The sequence below is a fragment of the Branchiostoma belcheri genome, unplaced genomic scaffold, assembly GCF_001625305.1.
Source record: "Branchiostoma belcheri isolate BF01 breed outbred unplaced genomic scaffold, Haploidv18h27 scaffold3, whole genome shotgun sequence".
Lineage (NCBI taxonomy): Eukaryota > Metazoa > Chordata > Leptocardii > Amphioxiformes > Branchiostomatidae > Branchiostoma > Branchiostoma belcheri.
Genome location: NW_017803909.1, coordinates 8,453,488 through 8,474,093, shown reverse-complemented (window position 1 = coordinate 8,474,093; position 20,606 = coordinate 8,453,488). Strand labels below are relative to the sequence as shown.

General features: G+C 39.2%; 1 protein-coding gene across 4 annotated transcripts; it reads left to right on the top strand.

Annotated features, from left to right (window-relative positions):
* The first annotated feature begins 37 nt into the window (after positions 1-37).
* LOC109473844 (katanin p80 WD40 repeat-containing subunit B1-like) lies at positions 38-18,753 on the top strand. Of its 4 annotated transcripts, XM_019773951.1 has the most exons (23): positions 38-313; positions 2,528-2,658; positions 3,438-3,555; positions 4,509-4,609; positions 5,090-5,131; positions 5,392-5,475; positions 6,020-6,135; positions 6,457-6,531; positions 6,863-7,013; positions 7,723-7,776; positions 7,984-8,013; positions 8,489-8,565; positions 9,286-9,342; positions 10,513-10,640; positions 11,335-11,382; positions 12,399-12,413; positions 12,881-12,936; positions 13,157-13,237; positions 13,693-13,872; positions 15,063-15,139; positions 15,618-15,692; positions 15,819-15,938; positions 16,565-18,753. In XM_019773951.1, the coding sequence occupies exons 1-23, from the start codon at positions 283-285 to the stop codon at positions 16,698-16,700; spliced, it is 1,983 nt and encodes a 660-aa protein (XP_019629510.1). In that variant the 5' UTR covers positions 38-282; the 3' UTR covers positions 16,701-18,753. The 4 variants fall into 4 exon arrangements, with proteins under 4 accessions (XP_019629510.1, XP_019629512.1, XP_019629511.1 ...); XM_019773953.1 differs by lacking the exon at positions 7,984-8,013; XM_019773952.1 differs by lacking the exon at positions 12,399-12,413.
* The last annotated feature ends 1,853 nt before the right edge of the window (positions 18,754-20,606 follow it).

The window sequence follows — 20,606 nt, the reverse complement described above, 5'->3', positions numbered from 1 at the left end:
ACCGGAAGTCGAAATCCACACCGGAAGTACACCTGTCGGCATTGCATGACGGGATATATTCTGCTTGGCGCTCTCGCAACTTCGGGTTGAAAGAGTTCAAATTTTTCTTGATAATCCACATCATTTTGCAACATTTCAGACCAGAGTAGATATTAGCTAGTCTGATTTGACATTCCAGGGACTGCTGCTGAAATTACACACTTCTGAAGCGCGAAAAAATGCGCGCCTACGCACTGGAAACTTGAAAGGAAGTCTAGGTAACGATACAACAAATTTGTCAAGATGGCGGCCACCAAACGAGCATGGAAGTTACGTGAGTAAAAAAACCTTTCAAAACCTCCGTTTCAAGACTTACTATGTTGTTCTCAAAGATATCAAGTGTGCTCGGGAGATGTGGGTTCTGTACCCTCGTTTCACGCCGAGTTTCTGCACATTTTCGATTGTTTACCGTTCGTTTTACGTGTAAGACATATAATTTTCTTTGGTTGTCAGACAGTGGTGACAGTCACTGACAGGAAAATTCCTACGCAAAAAAATACCGGTACTTCCAAATCAAACCTCGATAGCGAGCAGGTAGGGACGAAGAAAATTTGAAGAGGTTTTTGTGACTTGGAAACTTAAGTCAACAAGAGCTAGTGTGTCAAGAAAAATGGGAGTAAAATTGGTGGAGAAACTTGGACGGTATTCTTTACTTTTTGAGAATTTGACGTGTGAAAAATTACCAGGAGACTGTCATTATTTGTCTGCAATTGCACACAATTATGGTAGAATTTTCAAGTTTTTGCACTTTGGAGGAGAGATAGTGCCATTTTCACATAATGTGTTTCACTGGAAATTATGTAGATTGATAATGTGTGTACACATGTGTGTACATTTTTGATGGCCTGAATATTACAGTGTCCCTACCTAGATAAGTTTCATTGATCAAAATACAGATGTTACTCTTTCCAAATTAAGGATGATTGTATGAAGACTGTTACTTGTACCGCTTATATAACAGGGCAATCAGAGGTGGCAGGTATATTTAACTCTTGCCTCACTTCCCTCATTCCTCGCTGCTTTGGGACCCTTAAAGTCAGGGGAGTCAGAGTATACAGTGCGATTTTACGGAACACAGTGCAATTTTACGGAATACAGTGCGATTTTACGGAATACAGTGCAATTTTACAGAATACAGTGCAATTTTACAGAATACAGTGCAATTTTACTAGTGTACAGTGCAATTTTACAGAATACAGTTCAATCATGTTAGTATATGTGCAATTTTACTAGTATACAGTGTAAAATTGCACTGTATACTAATACGATTGCACTGTATTCCATAAAATTGCACTGTATACTAATACTACTGTAATTCCTGATTTGTTCACTGTACTGATAAGTTCACTGTTTTCACTGTTGCTTCTGCACAGTGAACTTATCATTACAGTTAACAAATAATTCCTGGACTTTCTGCTTCCTACAGCTGTCGCCACCGTGAACATATAGTTACGTGAACATGTCCATTTTTCTCAGACCGTGAAATTTTGCTACCGTGAACATAAAGTGAATTACAGTATTGTACTGTTACAGTTCCGTGAAATTGCGTTGTACACTCTGGCACCCCTGAAATTCCGACAAACAAAATCAGAGATTGCATTTACTTAAAACATAGACAGAAACAAACACAGACACCCCAAGAATAAATTATGATTCACACCCTTGGGTCAACGTGCTCAAAAGTGACACAGACCATATATTTTCATTTCTTACCATTGGTAGCTGCCAAATTATTGTCATGTGAGCGTAAGAGCATTAGCCTTTATTAGGTAATATTAGTAACTGACATTTTAACATTGGGGTACAAAACATTTATTTCATATGACCCCAAAAAGGCCATGATAAAAATGACTATTGTTTTGCATTATTATGTACCCTACCATCTGTTGCCACCCCTAGGGAGTAAATCACATACTTTTGCTATTGTGTCACCATTCACCATGCTATCTCTGGTCCTAATGAAACCCCTTGGTACAAGACAGGTTATGCAAATTTATTACAAGAACATAAAATGTCACCATGGACCTCCATGATGTCACAAGTATGTTTTCCACAGTTTACCAATTAGTACTAGGACGTAAAATCAAACACACGGAATCCTATATATATGCATACGTACATGTATTTTCCTTTTTCCCAGCTTTTAAGTTTTTGGTACCACATTTGCATTGATTATGTGGTCAACTACATAACCATTGAATATGTGAAGGAAATGTTAGCTGTAGTATAAAAAGGTATGTCAAAAGTTCTGTGTTTGTGTATGTGTGCAGAAAAGCTCACAGAAAACAGTTTTGTACGGACTGTATGATTTATGAAAATGAGATATTCCTACCATGATTAAGCTGTATAACTCACAATAAAACTTTCATTAATACAGATCATGTGCAAGAGTCTTTTACATTTAGTTACAAACCAGGATTAATTTGTGTTGTTGGTTTGCCTACATAATTGCCTTGTTGTAATCAGTGATATCTCCATATTTTTGCAGAGGAATTTGTGGCCCATGGGTCCAACGTGAACTGCCTGGCCCTGGGGTACAAGTCAGGCCGGGTCATGGTCACAGGAGGGGAGGACAAAAAGGTCAACATGTGGGCAGTGGGCAAGCCCAACTGTATCATGGTGGGTCACTTCCGACTTCTTCATATATAATATTATATATATCATGCTTGAATGATCATGCTTAGACACACAGAGCTTGCTATACCACATGCAGGGCTCGAAATACTAGGTGCATGTGCATCTTAGTGCACCCAAATTTGGAGCTGTGCACCCATTTTTTCTGTGCACCCAAATATTTTGATAGGTTTACGATTGTAAAGATGTTAAATCATTATTATTATGTATAGTAGTATACAGCATATTCTTAATATCCAAGTGTCAGAAAAATAATTGTTGTAGTACTTTTCATTAGAAATGAAACATTTAATAGTTTTTGCTCCCAAAATAATTTTTGTGCACCCAATTTTTCAGGTTGGGTGCACCAGTGCACCTAGTCCCAAAACTTAATTTCGAACTTGCACCGGTACATGTGTTTGTATACATTAGTAGTGTATATAGATTTTCTGCATTGACTGTTACCATCTAGTATGATGTACAAAAGAAAGAATGACAATGGTTACTAAATTCTGATAGGTACAGATAAAACTTGTCGGGGCTGGTAATTTTCAGTGCTATCTGCACCAGTAGGTAGCATAAATCTGTCATACTCATATACATGGGTCTAAATTGATTCTAATATAATAGAGTTTATTTATTTTTACTTAGCTACTGCATTCTGGTATGGTAGCTAAATCAATTATTCAAGGCTTTCATTTCATTTGAATATTCCCATGTGAACATGTTAGTTTTTGTATTTATTTATGTATTTAATGGTGTTTTTTCTTTTCCCCTGTGTACAGAGCCTGTCCGGACACACCAGCCCAGTGGAGTGTGTGAGGTTTGGGAATGCTGAAGAACTGGTGGTGGCTGGGTCCCAGTCAGGGTCCCTCAAAATCTGGGACCTGGAAGCTGCAAAAAGTAACGTTTTATCTCTTCTTATGCCTTTTGTGACATAAGGCCACACCGACTTAATTTTATGGATGACATCCTCTGAAGACCCCCAAATTAGTGCGTGCTGGCGAATAAAAAAATTGTGGCCAAAAATAAAAATGGTACAATGTACTAAACACAGGAATACAAAGCTGATATTGTGAATTTGCAGCAGTACACGGCGACGTATACGACAAGCCGGCATATGCTGGCTTTCTGCGGAATTTACGAGTCGGCACTTTCCTGAGTTCTTCAGTCGTGGAGCTTCGGTAGCCTGGGTGCCATCCTTTGTAGTTATCACCGGCTCCCTATTGTTGCTAACTACCAGGCCAGAGCCTCCGCGCTGATGTCATCCATAAAATTAAGTCGGTGTGGCCTAATGTTTAAAGTAAAACCACTGTATGAAAAAAATGTGGTTCATTTGTTATAAGTTGATGCTAAAAATATTGTAGGGGGTGCACAAGAAATAAAACTGATAATGCATATCACTAAAATAGATTTGAAAAGACACTAGGAGTTTGAAAAACATAAAGTCAAACCTCTCTCAAGCTATATATCTTGAAAGCTTTCACACACCGCAACAAGTCCAAACAAGGGCTTCAAGTCACGATGTACCATTCTCACGGTCAGTCTTGTGTTCTAAATTTGATTGAGAAAGACCATGTCAAAGATAAGCTTTCTAATACCATCTCTCCCAACACATCCGCACATCCTCCATTCAACCACACTGGCCCCAATACAACCTCATCCAATGTAATCTCCAACACCTTCCCGTTGTTATTGTCAAAACTGACACCGGGTTTCCGTGAACGCGAAGTTCTCCGCTCAACCACACTGGCCCCGCTGCAACCTCATCTTGGTCAATTTGTAGGGATTGGATTGAAAGTGGTGAGGTGAAGACGAGTCATTGATTGGTGTGACATCTCCCTTTCTGTTCACAGTCGTACGGACGCTAACAGGGCACAAGTCCAACATCAGGAGCCTGGATTTCCATCCGTATGGAGAGTTTGTTGCTTCCGGGTCAATGGACACCAATATAAAGGTGTGTACGGCAGATTCCCGTGTTGGCAGCTATGGTGATTGAATGCTAATGCTGACACTGCTTTCTTACAGATTGAACTAGAAACATCCAAGCTCTTTCAGTCTGATTTTTAGATTCTTTCCTTGTAAAATATGGCAATTTACAGGGGAAGGATAGGCAGTACCATAATTTATACATGTAATAATGTAATTTTATTGAATTATTGTACATGATTTTGAAAGTACTGTACATGTAGGCTTAAGTTGTCAGAGGCTTTTTGGAATTTTGCTGTATGTGTTATATAGTGTGGGAATTGGAGAAGAGATTGGGTTCATTTGATACAGTATCCCCTTTTTTTGCTTTTCTAACGTGACAACTTTGGCCTTTTTACCTTTGGGAAATATTAGTAGCTGTCTTTTGTTTGTTGCATTTTACAGATCAGTATGAAAGAAGTTCTGTTCTTTGTGGATACATAATCCATGTATGTATCTTGTTTTACAGTTGTGGGATGTCAGAAGAAAAGGCTGCATCTTTACTTACAAGGTGAGAAAACATTAACGTGCCACTCTCAAAATATTTGTGTTTGTGACTCTACGTTTTATTGTAAACATTGTTTTAAATTTGCGGTTGAAAAAATTTTGTAGTATAGTTATTCCTTGTCACTTTCAGTGTAGAGGTTTATAAAGCCTCTGCAAAAGTTTTAATAAGTTACAGCAAAACATATGGAGGTAAAAATGCCATACTTAATAGTAATACTAGACCAGGAGTACTAGAAGTAACCAAGTGACTACTGTTTTGCCCAGGGCCACACAGATGCTGTAAACTGTATCCGGTTTAGTCCAGATGGGAGGTGGATAGCGTCTGCTGGAGAGGACTCCTCACTCAAGGTGAGTGACAGTGAAACATGCACACTTGTACTTGTAGCAAAATGCTTAGGCACTAGCAATGCCCAAAATACCACATGTACATGCAGGTTAGGCCACGCCAATTTAACTTGTTGGTTCTCGGATTCGCCTCTTAATTTTTTTCTGATTTGAAAAAAAAATTCTGGTTTTGAATCAACTCAAAAATGCTCATATTTTGCTCCCAACAGTTGAAGAAAGTCCGTTTCTTCCTAGTTGATGCAGTTTTTCCATCCATCAATGCAGTGGTTTGATCAAAAGTTCAAAATTCATTGTAGACTGCTACCACCTATGGATTGCACAGAAAATCATTACAACTATTTCTGAACAGTTTTCAGAGTGACGCCTAAAGTTTTAGTGGTAGAGATAAAATTTGTCTGATGTAGGTAAAATTTGTCCAGCACACGTGTAAGTATTTCAAGCCCTGCACCAAGCTTACATTGAAACTGCCCAGTGTTTCAAGCTGCTAAATGTCTGAATAAGACTAAGAGAAGGAAGTCTACTTGTTTTTTTGTTGTTTTCTCCATAGATGTGGGACCTGACGGCAGGGAAGATGATTCAGGAGTTCAAAGATCACACAGGCCCGGTGACTGGGGTGGAGTTCCACCCAAATGAGTTCCTGCTGGCTTCAGGAAGTGCAGACAGGTAGGAAATCCTGACATTGAAACAAAATCTGGGGCACTAAAGAATTAATCTCTAGCACACTCAGGCCTCAAAATTAACCTTTCCTCCTATTGTCCCAGCACTGTCCCAAAAATAAATTTCAATGGTCCCGAAGTGAGGATGAACTGTTTTCTGAGTTCTGTATCTGTATAGCCGGTATAACCGGATTTTGGCGTAACACACCAGCTTCACAGGCACGCGGCGCGGCGGCAGCTGGCTATATTACACCGATCGACTTGTTACACCTAACCCCTGAACTTAACTTGTGACTTACCAGTACTTGTTTTGTTTCTCTGATTTTAGGACTGTGAAATTCTGGGACTTAGAGACATTCCAGTTAGTTTCTTCAACAGGAGCAGCAGAGTCTGGAGCTATTAGGTGGGTACTGCTCAAAATTTGTCTGGACTTCCAGTCTGAACTTTGAGTTCATGCTGACATTGCCATCTTCTCCTAGGACAATCTTTGTTGACTGTTAGAAAGAAACTTTTCAAGAAAGGAATGTATGGAGAATAGTGAGTTAACTAGTTGAGCTAGGTTAAACTGGTAGAATTACTTCACCATTGATATATGATCCACACACCTATAGCTACAGCGAAGGTCAGTGTTAGCTCTTGAAATTAGATTAACATGGCTGCAACATGTGTGGATCACAAGTATAAGCTTAAAGTCTCAAATTATAGTACAATGTAATTGTATTTTCTGGGACCAGGTGTATATTTTTCCACCCTGACGGGAAGTGTCTGTTCGGCGGGAGTCAGGATGCCCTGAGAGTGTTTGCCTGGGAGCCGGGCAGGTGTTTAGATGCCTTCTCCATGGGCTGGGGCAAAGTCGCCGACATTTCTGTGGCATCCTCACAATTGGTAACTAGTTACAGATTACTCATCACTTGTGGTGTCTAATATCTTTTGTCTTTTATGACCTGGTATGTCACTTAAATTTTGTTAAGGCCTCACCAATTTGATTCGTTGGTTCTCGGATTTGCCTATTCATTTTTTTCTGATTTGGTTCTGAATCAACTAAAAATGCTTATATTTTGCCCCCAACAGTTGAGGAAAGTCCTTTTCTTCCTAGCTCTTACAGTTTTTCTACTATCAATGCAGTGGTTTTATTAAAAGTTCAAAATTCATTGTTGAAATATTAACCCAGCCTTTTGTATTGACTTCATGGCTCCTATCGTAGCATTTGGGGCTATAATTGGATGCCTAGACCTGTTTTTTTTTTCGCCCTGTCGCTTCATATTTTTAATGAAAAAATCCAAGAACCAACAAATTAAATTGGTGCGGCCTAAGCCAAGAAAAGACAGTTATTGAAAGCTGTGACTGACACAAAGTACAAGAATATAGATTGTAGAAATTTATTGTGCCATCGAAATTTGAATCATCATGACTAGCATTTTAAATTTTAAAGTGTTATAAGTTATATATATGTTATAAGATTGCTGTACCCAAAAGTTATTTCAGTTTCAAAAATACCTTTTCAGATTGTAATAAGTAATTATTTAATAGATAAATACTCATTATTCTGTCACATACAACATTTTGTTTCATCTTGTTCATTTGTCTTTTACAGATAGGAGCATCCTTCTCACAAACCAATGTATCTGTGTATATTGTAGATCTAAATGTAAGTATGAAAATAATAATTTTTTCCATACCTTGGTAATATTTTTAAAACATACAGCCATTGCATGCAATATTATTCCTTCAGACATTTTTTACCTATGCTTGTGTGACTAACTAACCTACAAGGAAAACCATATGTTTTGCCTTTCCTCTTGTAACAGTTTTCAGTACTAAATAGCATTCTAACCTGTTTTATCACTTGCTCTAGACTGTGACTTGCAGTCCCTCTCAAATAAAGGTGTGTGTTTTGTTTTCTGCAACAACTTTTTTCGGTGACATTAGCTTTCTGCCATTAACAGACATTTTACTATCTAGCAGCACCACCTAGCTTTCCATTGCCCTCTATTTCTGCTTATGACATCACTTAATTACTGACAGGTTTTAATCTGACATCGAGTCTATACATGTTGAACATTGAATGTGAAGTGCGAGAAAAATTGAGCATGATGTATTTTAGTTGAACAGATCAATTTTGAATACACTAGCACAGAATGATCAAACATGCTGGATGGAAATGTACTAGTAGTTAGAAATTTGAAATCACGAAGAAAGAGAAGTTCTGGTCTGCCTGAGGATGTACCTTAACCTTCTGCATGCTGCCTGGACCTATAACTTGTACAAATTTGTTGCCAAAAGGCTACCTGAGTAGGGGTTGGGTTGGTATATCTTATCTGTAGCCCATGTTGAAGTTGTTCTTTCCTTGCCGTGTGCAGAGAGCCCAGATGTCAGGTCCAGGAATGGTGAGCCAGCCTGCCCCGTCAGAGCCGGTCAAACCACCCATGTCAGCAAGGTCAGTTTTTTGGCCTTGCCTTACTGTTTGGTCCAAACACTCATGTGTCATACATTCAGACTCAGAGTACAACTTATCTTTCTTCACAGAATGCCATTAACTAACTGAGTATTGAATGGCAAAGTTCTTTATTTTTTTATGAACGTTTCAATGACCGTCTGTCATCTTTATCAGGGCAATTCTGACTGGTTTAGTGTGCACTGACACTAGATGTTACTTGTTGCATAGTGCACTAAAGGTGTTACATGGTTGTAATCAAAGAACTTTGCTATTCATTCGTTTACCAACCTGATGAAATTATTTACGGGTAACTGAGTATTCCAGCCATTCTGGTCAAGCAACATTTTTTTACAGTTGGCATCAAGTTCAACTTTTGTCATATGTTCCTAAGTACATGTATTTAGCATTTTGCTGATGTTCCTGAGAGTGGTGAAACATGCCAATGAATGCTGTTACGGTAGTTTGTTTTGTAGTCGCACTATGGCTCTGCATGTTTGTTTTCGCCACACATGTAGCTGATGGAGTCATCTGCCTTTGCATTTATTTTGTACCCAACAACTCATATCAGGACTGCTATGACATTATCACTAGTAATGCAAAGGATGAAATAACATACAGTACATACGCCAGAGCCAATTTGAACCCAGAAGTTACTTGTGACGCAGCAGCTTGTACGAATAGTTTTTGCCGTACGTTGACTAATTTTTACCTCGCTTGCAGTGGCCGTCGCATGTTCATCACTGAACGTCCTCCTACCTCCTCCACCAAGAAAGCCAGGTTAAACACATGGCAACACTGCTCACTTTCATGTTGGAAATACACTGGGGAATCAAATTAAATTTAGACAGAAATTACTGTAGTCTGTATGACAGACTGTTGGTCAGGACCAATACACAGGCCATGGCAAAATTCCTAGTCTAGAATATATTTGTCCTGGAGCCAAAGAGCTATCCTGTGTATTGGCCCTGGCAACAGTCTGCCACCCTGGCTAGATTGAACTATCTCCATTGGTATAAGAAATATTACAGAGGTACTGTATAATGATAGGTAGGCAAGTGTGCTCTTTCAATTGACTTGTGAAACATAAGAATTAAAATTAGTAGAATTTTCCAACCTTCCAGTGTCTTGTCCATTTGCAAAGTGAGCAGTGTTTGGTACATCATAGGCATTGAATAACCTCCACACAAGCAATCCACCTATCTGTGTGTGTGGACGACTGATTTACATATATCTTTGTCTCTCTAACTCACCTGTCTCCTTCGCTGGTCTGTCTGCTTCCTTTCAGCACCTCACATCTCAATTCTCTTAACAAGACCTTCACTGTGGCACTCGGCTATAAACTGGGGCTTTATGATCTCCTCTCCAGGTAAATTCTAAACAAAATCTTAGACTCCAGACCCCACCCTTATTACTGCTATCATTTAGAGGAACAGATTTGTATATAAGTGATATAGGATATCAAAATAGAAGTTTGAAATTGCCTTCTGAAAAACTGTGCAATTGTACTCTCTGACATTTTCCGTCTGCATCTTCTTCTGTTGATTTGCCCACCTTTTCTCATTCTCTTTACGATGTTGCTGTCTACTTTGCTGTGTTCTTCAGTTGTTGTTTTTTTAAAGTTCATCATTCCTGAATCAGGTCAGAGTTGACGTAACTGCAGTAGTTTTCTGTCCCTTTTTTGATCCCATTTCAGTAAAGATGTTTTGAGTACGATTTATTGTTTCTTCTCTGTGCAACAAATTGAATTAATGTGTGGTTGTGGATAAAAAAAATTACTATAGGTTTATTAAAATTGAATGAAACAAAACCTACTTCTAGTTAATGACAATGTAAATCAAGACTGAATTGTTAGTCTGCATTTTTCTGTTGCAAGCTAGTACATACAATAAAACCCAACTATTCGCACATACATTTCATAGTGTTGACTTTTGTTGTTTTTACCCACAGTGAGATGAAAACAGAACCAGAGGAAGAGTCGTCTGCGTCCAACGAGCCAGAAGACGACAGCTCGAATGTGGCACAGATCGAGAACCAAGACGACTATAGAGAAGTGTTCCAGGGCAGGACCAAGATAGGTTAGCTCACACCCTTGTGCTGATAGATAGACTGTTATAAGGTGTTCAATCAAGTTAAGATTCTTTCAAGTTTTGAGTGGCTGGCTTGTTCTTCTTTCTAGCTGGCGCATTCATCTTTTTGAGTACAGTTTGACATGGAAGAATTTCCTCATTTAAGAAATATTTCGCTCATAATTTTGCCAGAAAGTTATTTTAGCAGTAAAACATGAAAAGGCATCACTTTTTTGCTGCCTTTTTTGTTCAGTGTGAAGGCAGCGCTTGACTTCTATGCCTCGTGCGCCTTCTTACTTGTCTTATGTGCGTTCTTACAAAGTTATCTTTTCACAGTGGCTCTTTGGCAAGCTTGCACTATACATGTGCTAGCTTTACACATTTTTCCCAACAGAAAAAAAAGCTGGGCAACGTTGCACAACTCCAAACTGACCCAGCTAACAGTATAAAACCCTTTGCACCATTTCTGTCTTACTTTTGCACCTTCTCCTAACCCTTACCCACCCTACAACCAGCATGATATTTCTACTACTAGCCACGCTTAAATCACCCTTGCATGAGTTTGCTGTGTGGTCTGGTTTGCTGTGTTCTGCCCCCCTCCCCACACCTCCCCTGCATGTTTTGCCGTGCCGTGTTGTAGGAGAGTAGTATTGCCTGTATGTGCTTGCTTAGGTTTATGTTGGTTCCTTGGGCCTGATTTCAGAACGAACCCCCCCAAGGAAACTTGAGCCCTTCCCAGCCCCGCCTGAAGGTAAGAGTGAGATGTGTGCCATAGTTCTGAAGCTGGAAAGTCACAAAAAGCCCTGGTTACTAACCTGTCCTAAGTTAGGCCATGTTGATATGATTATATGGATGACATCAGCCTGTGCATGAATTTTCGGCTGTTATCAAAAAAAAAAAAAGTTCTGTAAATCGTACAAAACAGTTGCAAAATTAGCAAATATATACCATAAGTTAAAAAAAACATTGGAAAATGATACCAATGTCGTAGAATGCCAAAATCAAACAAAAAAGACGAAAATGTCAAGAAATTTATTTGAAGACTTAGATTATTCGCCAAACCACTGTGTCATTTGTTGAACCTTCAAAACCACGTAGATTTCATAATGAAAAGAACTTTTTTTTGCCAAACTTTTTTTTATTCGCACGCCCGCATCAGTTTTGGGGTTCCCAGAGGATGTCATCCATATAATCAAGTTAACATGGCCTTACAGCCCTTCATTTTTAATTTTAGGGCCAAAATCTGCACAAAAATGTCAATAACCTCACACTAGTACTGAAAATACAGAGGAATCTAACAAAAATTCAGGCATAGGGGATTTTTTCTCTGACATTTTAATACATATGTTCATAAAAGACTAATATTTCATTAACAGTGTGAGCAGTCACAATATCAAGTTGTCAGGAAGCAACTGATGATTTTATGTGGCAAAGAAAAAATGTTGCAGTTTGTATGTTATGGCCCACATTCAAGTCATCAATGTTTGACAATTCCAGTCCCTATATAATAGATCCCATAGCAGTAGTTAACTCTTCTATTCTACTTCATATATCACTTTAAAATACATAATTTTGATGTTTTTTTTTTCAAAGGCACATACAATGTAGCTAAGAAAAATATTCACAGTTTGTGTCTGATTTTTCTAAGTTGTATCTTGATATACATTGTATACAATGTTGTAGTGTGCTTGTGCTTTTTTGTATTGTGTATGTTGTGTGTGGTGTTAAGTTTACAAACATACTTTATTCATCATTCCCCTTCCACAGATTCCCCTCCAGAAGGTACAAGTTTTGCTAGTGAACTAACTCTCCTGGTTGAAGTGCCACTGAAACTGTTATTTTTATACCTCCCATTCAATTTTCTGTCAAAAGATGTCTTTGACCTATATGACACTCTTAAGCAAGGTATATAGAACTCCCAGTACTGTAGTACCAATTGCACTGTTTGCAGTGGCCTCTGTGTTTGCTGTGGAAAGTTTCAGGACTTTTCTCCTGAAGTTTTTTGTGTACATACATATAAATTAAATGGCTACACTCTACAACTAAATATTCAAGTATGTTAATGCTAAAATTCAATGTTGATTCTAAGAAATTTTTTTTTGTACTTTCATTTTTTTTTTTCATGTGTAAGTCTTTTTGAAGTGCTTTTTTGTTAAGGTTAAGCACTGACAGAACACACCATAGTTTTATGCTGTGGTAAAGATATCGGGTTTACCTCTATCATCATATCATCCCATGTGTTGTTACAGATCAGTCAAAAGCAAAACCATACAAACAGCCAGCAAAGGAACAGAAAGCAAAACAGGTACGGATATTCTGACTTCCTAGTGGGCAATTTTCACAAATTTATCTGTTAAACCATATTTAATTTGTAATGATCAAAAGTCTATAAAAAGAAAAATTGAAGCATCCTGTATGAAATCTTGGATGTTTTAAAATTGTAATTTACTTATGAACAAGTACAAATGACAGTATTCTGAGATTATACAGATGACTATGTTTTTTGCACTTGGTGATGTTCCCAGGAGCAGCCTATGAAACCTGCCACCATTGTCCCAGCCGACAGGAACAAACCTGCAGATCTCAACATGGCAGAGTTCCTGCCCGTATGTATGAATTGATGTTCTTAGGCCACACCAATTTAAATTGTTAAAGCTTAGTCTTTATCTCATAACCATTTTAATTTGTTGGTTCTCAGATCTTTTCAGAGAAAGTATGAAGTGACAGGGTGAAAATAAAAATAAAAATAAAAATAAAAACAGGTCTAGGCATCCTATCCCCCAAATGCTACCATAGGAGCCATGAAGTCAACACAAAAGGCTGGGTTGATATTCGAACAATGAATTTCAAACTTCTAATCAAACCACTTCATAATAGATGGAAAAACTGTAAGAACTAGGAAGAAAAGGACTTTGAGTCGGGACCTAGAAGTGTATATTTGCAGAAAGTATTTCCAAATTGCAGAACAATATTGTGACATTCTGCAATATTGCAGAACATTAAAAAAAAAAGTATTTCTGCCACTGAGTACTTAGCGCTTGTTCCCACTTTTGCACTGTAGAAGAGACCAGACTCGGCGGTGTCGGCTGACCCCAGACGACCCCCGGCGGTGAAGGAACAGTCGGAGGACGAGGTCCTGACCAGTCTGCACAAGGGACACGAGTCCATGTGTGCCGTCCTGGGCAACAGGCACCGCAACCTGGAGATCGTCAGGGCGCTCTGGACCAGCGGGGACATCAAGGTCTGACCACATCACACCACACTTCATCTGTATATACCAATCACCATACATCTGTATAGACTGTGATACACAATCTATTACAGCCAGGGGTTAATTGGCCCCCTCCCCAAGGGAGGGCGGCAACTGTCGAAGTGGCCAGCCGCTAGGGACTCCAGCTTAGCCTCCACCAGGCCTTTCTACGGGAATACGGATCATAGAATTCGGCAAAAATAGAGAGTAAAATTGGCCAAGGGTGTCTGGCCGTGGGGAGGTAGTTTCTTTCCCTCTTGCGCGGCCAGTCAAACCTACAAGGCGGTCAAACTCCCCTGGCAGATATTCTCCTATATATAGCCAGCGTAGTTAGTCTGGTAGAGACTATCAAATACTAGGTTGGATGCCAGACACCATAGCATGCCATGCCCCTAGTTTGTCAGATCCTAACTGGGGTGGGGGGGGGACATGTTGGCACCGGAGCCTAGGAGCAGAGCATGCCAGTGCAGGCCCTGGAAACAGTCTGGCATCCAGGTTACTCAAACATAAGACAATATTTTACCTTTCTCTATGAGCCAGGGAGTTGGGGGTCCATGGTAAATTTCGTTGAGGGCATTTTGGCCCCAGAGTCGAGAAGCTGGCCCATGTAGGCCCTGGGAACAGTCTGGCTTCTAGGCTACAGCCTGGGCTCATCTGTGGGGCTGGTTCTGAGAAGGCCACAGGAAATCATCAATCTTGAGAGTTAACAGTGCCCTGACAGGATGTGTAGGGAGCACTGATCACTGAGATAGACCCTTACTTGTTCTTGTAAGACTCTCCAGAGAGCAAGTAGGGTAGCTATTGCTGTATCATAGCATTAAGTGATAGGTATAGTTTAGGAGGAGTTTATCTGATTGCACAAGATCTGGCCAGTAATGTCAGGAATCAAGCCTTCAACACCACATGCGTTTGTATAATGCACGACTGTATAAGTCATGCAGTAAGTATACATAGATATTAACACATGAGAGACACTTGCAACAAACAGAACGCTTTGGGGGCACGAAGTTAAAAAGGGCTTACACTGGGGAAAGCTCTATTTAAAGCGTAAAACAAAGAATAAGTATTTGGTGTAGAAAAATTTCTTTTTCATGGTCTTATGAGACCGATGAAATGCCTACATGTACTACTACATTTGTACAAAGTATTAAGTCTGAATAATGTGTTGTCCTTTCTTCCAGACGTCAGTAGATTCTGCTGTTGGGATGAAGGATCTATCTGTCATGGTGGACCTTCTCAATGTACTCATTCTCAAACAGTGAGTCTACTTTTGCTTATCCTATTAAATAAAGCAATACACAAATCTAACATGTGGACATCTTGACATGCAATTAAATTGAAAGTAACACTGTCGTTTTGCTATGTTTTAGGATATGGTTCTAAATTCTAATTGTCATGTACCATAAAAGTTTTATGTCAGCATGAAGGTTGTTTAAAAGAAATGTGTACTAATTATCCCAGACTTACAGCACATATACTTAATTTACATGTCCTTTTTTTTCCTATTGCTGCTTGATTGCACATGTACATGGCAGCCGTGACTGGTATGACTTCAGCATACATTTGTAGGCACTCCGAGCCTCCGAGCTCTTATTTTCAGAATATAGTTGCAGTATATTCATGCGTTGGTCTAAAGAAGCATGGGGGAAGCCTTGCATAGTTGTACAAATACACTAGGAAGCTAGAAAATTTTACTAGAGCTAGAAGGTTAAAGTTTGTGATATTCTGTATTCCAGCTCCTTGTGGACTCTAGATCTATGCACTGTTTTGCTGCCTCAGATTCAGGAGCTGTTGGCATCCAAGTACGAGAGGTAAGTTGTGTTGTATGATATACTTTTACTTCTAATAAGCTAAAACAATACTACACTTCAAAATAATGATTCTATTATTCTTGTATCTACTGTGCCTGAGACTATGTTTCCACTCTCCGTCCACAGCTACTGCCACACAGCCTGCAATGCCTTGAAGATTGTCCTGCGGAGCTTCAGTTCCATTATTAAGACCAACGTTCAGGCTCCTCCAATGGGAGGTGGTGTCGACATATCCAGGGAGGAAAGGTAAGGTTCAGACCTTTATTGTGATTGGCCTATGCAATGGAAGGCTACCGTTGAGGCCCCATAGTCTACACAGTAATACCCAGTACCTTTTCTCTAGTCTAGATTGCTATTTAAGATACATGTACATGGCATTAGACATTTAAAAACTAGATACATTTTACAGCATAGCAATGGTCTGTTCTTACTTTCTGGCAGAGCTACATGTATGTATGCCACATTCCCCAAATTTTGTCTGTGCAAAATTGACATGTACATCAATTAGGTGTTACTAAACGAAGTCTACATTTGGTGCCCTGACTTCATTTAAAAAGTAGATAAATTTTACAACACAGCAATGGTCTGTTCTTACTTTCTAGCAGAGCTAGCCTATGTATGCCACATTCCCCAAATTATGTATGTACAACATTGTCATGTACTTCAATAAGGTGTTACTATACAAAGTTTGATACCCTGACTTTATGTAGTAAACCATTTTAAGAAGATATTTTGACATCCATAGCCATCTACTACCTGTGTGAATAATGTTGTACTGTCCACACTTTCTACTAACCCATGTATGTTTGTTTCTGTGGCGTCTACTTACCCGTTTTCCCTCCGTGGTTTGTTGTTTCCTGTTTTAACCTTAGATACAAGAAGTGTAAGGTCTGCCACGGCCACCTCATGTCCATCCGTGGTCTGGTGGAGAAGAAACAGTCCATGTCGGGGAAACTGGGCAGCACCTTCCGCGAGCTGCAAATCATGCTCAACGGGCTGGACGACTAAATCTCGCACCTACCAAACCTTCCACGCGTCGTGACGCCACTCCCTTACGCGTTCCGAACTCCATATCTGCTTAAAAGCACAAATAGATAAATTTCCAGTTTTGCACCGAAATGGGGAGCTGAAATAGTGACTTTAATACTCCCCAGAACTTCTGGAAAGTTGGGAAAAGGGGGACCACAGATAAAGACAGGCTTGTTATTATGAATTGAAAAAGCTGCTCCTCTAGCATTGTGATATTATCCACAGTTAGTTTGGTAAGATGGTTTGTGGAGTGTATCTTGCTGAGGATATTGAAACACCACATGCAGAGCGTGAGAGTGTAGAGTGAGATTGATTTTTGAGTGTCATGTTAATGTTTGTGTTTCGTCAGTCCTTTGTCTTGCCCTCACCACACATGTTAAGTCCCTCTGTTCCCATACACCAAAGTACTAAATGGCACCTAACTTGATCATACTGGATTTATAATTTATGTTTTAAAGAAGGGAAAACACATCTTTAATCACAGTTTTATGGTATACCGATTTCAGCGGCCCGGCCTGTAGAACCCTATTCTTTGTCCTGTCGTGTGGGATGTTGTATGTTTCAAAGATAGGAAAAATTCAACGGTGGAGGGAGCATTAGGTACATGTTACATTTCTTAGCATTTCAGAATGCCTTTCACATCTATAATATGATCTACCAAAAGTAGCCCACAAAATTATCTACAAGGGAGGTCAAAATCTTAGTGAGTACCCTCAGACACTGTGGCAAACTGGACAAAGCTGTTAAAACTGGGCAAAGACATAGTTTCTTTCCAGTACTTCCAGAAAATTCGGAATGCCCAAGTGCAGTCACCTACCTTTGCTGGTTGCATTGGTTACCTGCAATGCTGCTCTCCTAACACTAGGTGTCCCTTCTGCAATACCGTAAATCAATACTCCAGTGGTGCAGTTCCAGTAAACATTGGCTGCTGACAGAGATATGTATACTGAGCTTGTATGCCTTGTAGCTTTCTTTGTACATTTGAAGCAGTGAAAATGAGCATGCTTTGTCTTGAAGATACATGTTTGTATGGCAAAAGTCCCTTGATAATATTTAATTTGTCTAGAATGCAGTATTGTCAAGCCACTGAGGAAAAATTTTGGTGTAAAAGATTTAGTCTTTTCAGTCTGAGATACCTGCAAATGGTGATTGACAGTTGGCCCCTAATATTGGGGAGTGTACATAAATGTCATTGCCTTGGAAAAGGTATAATTACGTGTTGATTTGTTGATTTTCTGCTTTTTTTGAAAAACGACGAGTGTCACAATAACCTCCTTAATATCACTTATAATAGGTCTTACTGTATGGAGCTGGCACTGCATTTTGATGTGAATTATACTTAAAAACTATGAAAATTAATGATGAATTTGTTACAGTATGTAGAATATTACAAATGGCCTGCAAGTAGGAGCTTATGTTTGTGTTTTGTTTCCAGATTTGACTGTATTGGTTTAGCAAAATAAAAGTATCCACAGCAAAGACTAGATGTGTATATAGATATGTACATGTTCCTTTCCCTTGTCGACCGTATAATATAGGTATTGTGTTGCACACAGGGCTAGAGTAGCCAAAATGTCTGCATATGGTGCCTTTGAACTATGCATGGCCATGATTTGAACAAGTGCTGGTATTCCTGTAGAAACTTCCAACAAATGTTAGGAAATGTGGTCTTATACGCTGTGTTTTGTATGCTTTGGGATCAGTACTGTATTAACAAAATATACAATAAGGGCTTTGATAACTCACTGAATCTATAAAACGCAATCAAAAGCTAGGCAAGCCTGTATCACAAAATTCTTCTGAGGTTGTTGTTAGGTTCAAAACTTAACAACGAGATCTGTGTTTCTTTCCCCATAACATTTAGTATTAGATCCCCAAATCTTACAAAAGTCAGCTCTGTGAGACAGTTTACTTCTTATTGCCTATAATAGGCAGGTCTCCTCGATTTTGTTTGTGTGGTTTGTGATAGTACCTGGGAGCACTGTTGTTAAAGATTCCTGCACAAGATTGATAATGATATTTTCCTTCACGACAACAAGTGTGTGTGTGTGTGTATATCTGAGTCCTATCTACAATAATTAGTACAGTAGCATATGGCCTAGGAAAAAAATGTTGTGTTTCCTGTTTCAGTCTTGAAAAAAATAGGGTTGGTATGTAGGGGATTTACTTCTCTAGTAGTGGTCCAACTTATATTCTCAATGTCAATGTTGGAAAACTGACAGTGCAACATCTCATCACTCAGGTGTCAAATCATGGAGCTAGAAAAGGTCGATCTGCTTGAAAAATTTATGTTCCTTGCAGGATCCGCACACAAAAAACAGGTTAGGGTCGGCAGTTTTTTGTAGGGTCGGTCGGGAAACAGGAAACAACATTTTTTTCCTAGGCCATGGATTTCCTATGGATTCGAAATAATTTATATTCTGACAACACAACTAATCTCCAAGCAAATGTAGGATCTGACTCAGTTATATCTCACAGACTAAAAGATCTAAAGCAAAATATATGTCATGTACAAATCTTGTCAACACTGGCTCAGTAAAACACCCTGACTGGTCTATCCTTCGTTAGCTTGGAGATAAGTTTCTATGTCTCTCAAATAGTGCACTGTTTCTGTGGTCTTCATGTACCAAAGCAAGCCTCGAAATTAACTTTTCTTCCTATTGTCCCAGCACAGTCCCAAAAATAAATTTCAACTTCATTGAACTGTCCCAACCTGTTTTTTGGGAGGTACGTATGACTTAACTTGAAATCAACTTTAGTTTGCTTATGTTCACTCCCAGGCACACAATAATTACAGATCTAGTAGACAGGAAATTTTGGGGGACTTTACTGGATCCTAAAGCCAGGACATGTGCCTGATAAACAAAAGAAGGGCTGATATTGTCCCCAAAATGTCCCAAAGCGTCTTTTTAGTTGTCCCAGCGTGGTCAGTGGCCATTAGACCATCTATAATTTCAAGCCCTGCAAAGGCATCCAGCGAAAGAATACTCTTTAAAAGATTTACGAAACGCTGCAAAAATAATGACCAAGAAAAGCGGAAGCCATACGTCTGTGTAGGGACAGTAATTGGTAATATGACGGATGACTGACAGCCCTGCTGGTGTCAGCAGACCACTTCTCCCTCTTCTTGTCGTTACCGCCTGCCCTTGCCTGACCTTGATCTTCCATCAATGACAGGGCTTACCTGATTTCTCAAGTCTCGACCTGTGACAATCCAATTTTGTCGGTGTTGCCAGTATGGATTTTAACAGACTACCGTAGTAGTGTAAGTGCCTTCTCACAACTGCAATTTTGTCGGCCATTTTTCACAACTACGGTACGAAGCAACCACCCAAGATGATGATTTGTCATTTTCCAAGGCCAGTGTCTTCCAATTGACAGGAAAGTTCTTATCCATTATTAAGTTATTCGTACCAGTTCATAAGGTTTGCATTAGATCGTAGGTTACAAAGTTCATTCATGATGTCCAATATTACTTTCCATCCAGACAAGTTGTAAAGAACTTCTAATATCGGGTTACCGTATAATTTTAAAAGATTAAGAAATTTGAAAATCATAAAGCTTCGACCTGTTGATGAATTTACATAGATGTTTAGTTTTCCTTTTTGTGCCCACGATCATGATAATGATCATTCTGGCAACCTCATTTTCACCTGAGCGAAGTGAGGAAAGTAAGTGTAAATTGCCTTTCCCAAGGACACAAGGTCGGTGACTTGACAGGATTCAAACTCGGGACCTCTTGGTTCTGAGCTGAACACTCTGCTGTTACGCCACAAATTTTTTCTGCAAAATAAAAAAAAACAAGCTTCCCACTATATTACGATAATTGTTGATGTCTGTCATAACATCCATTGATGTCTGTCATAACATTCAAAATCAAACTTC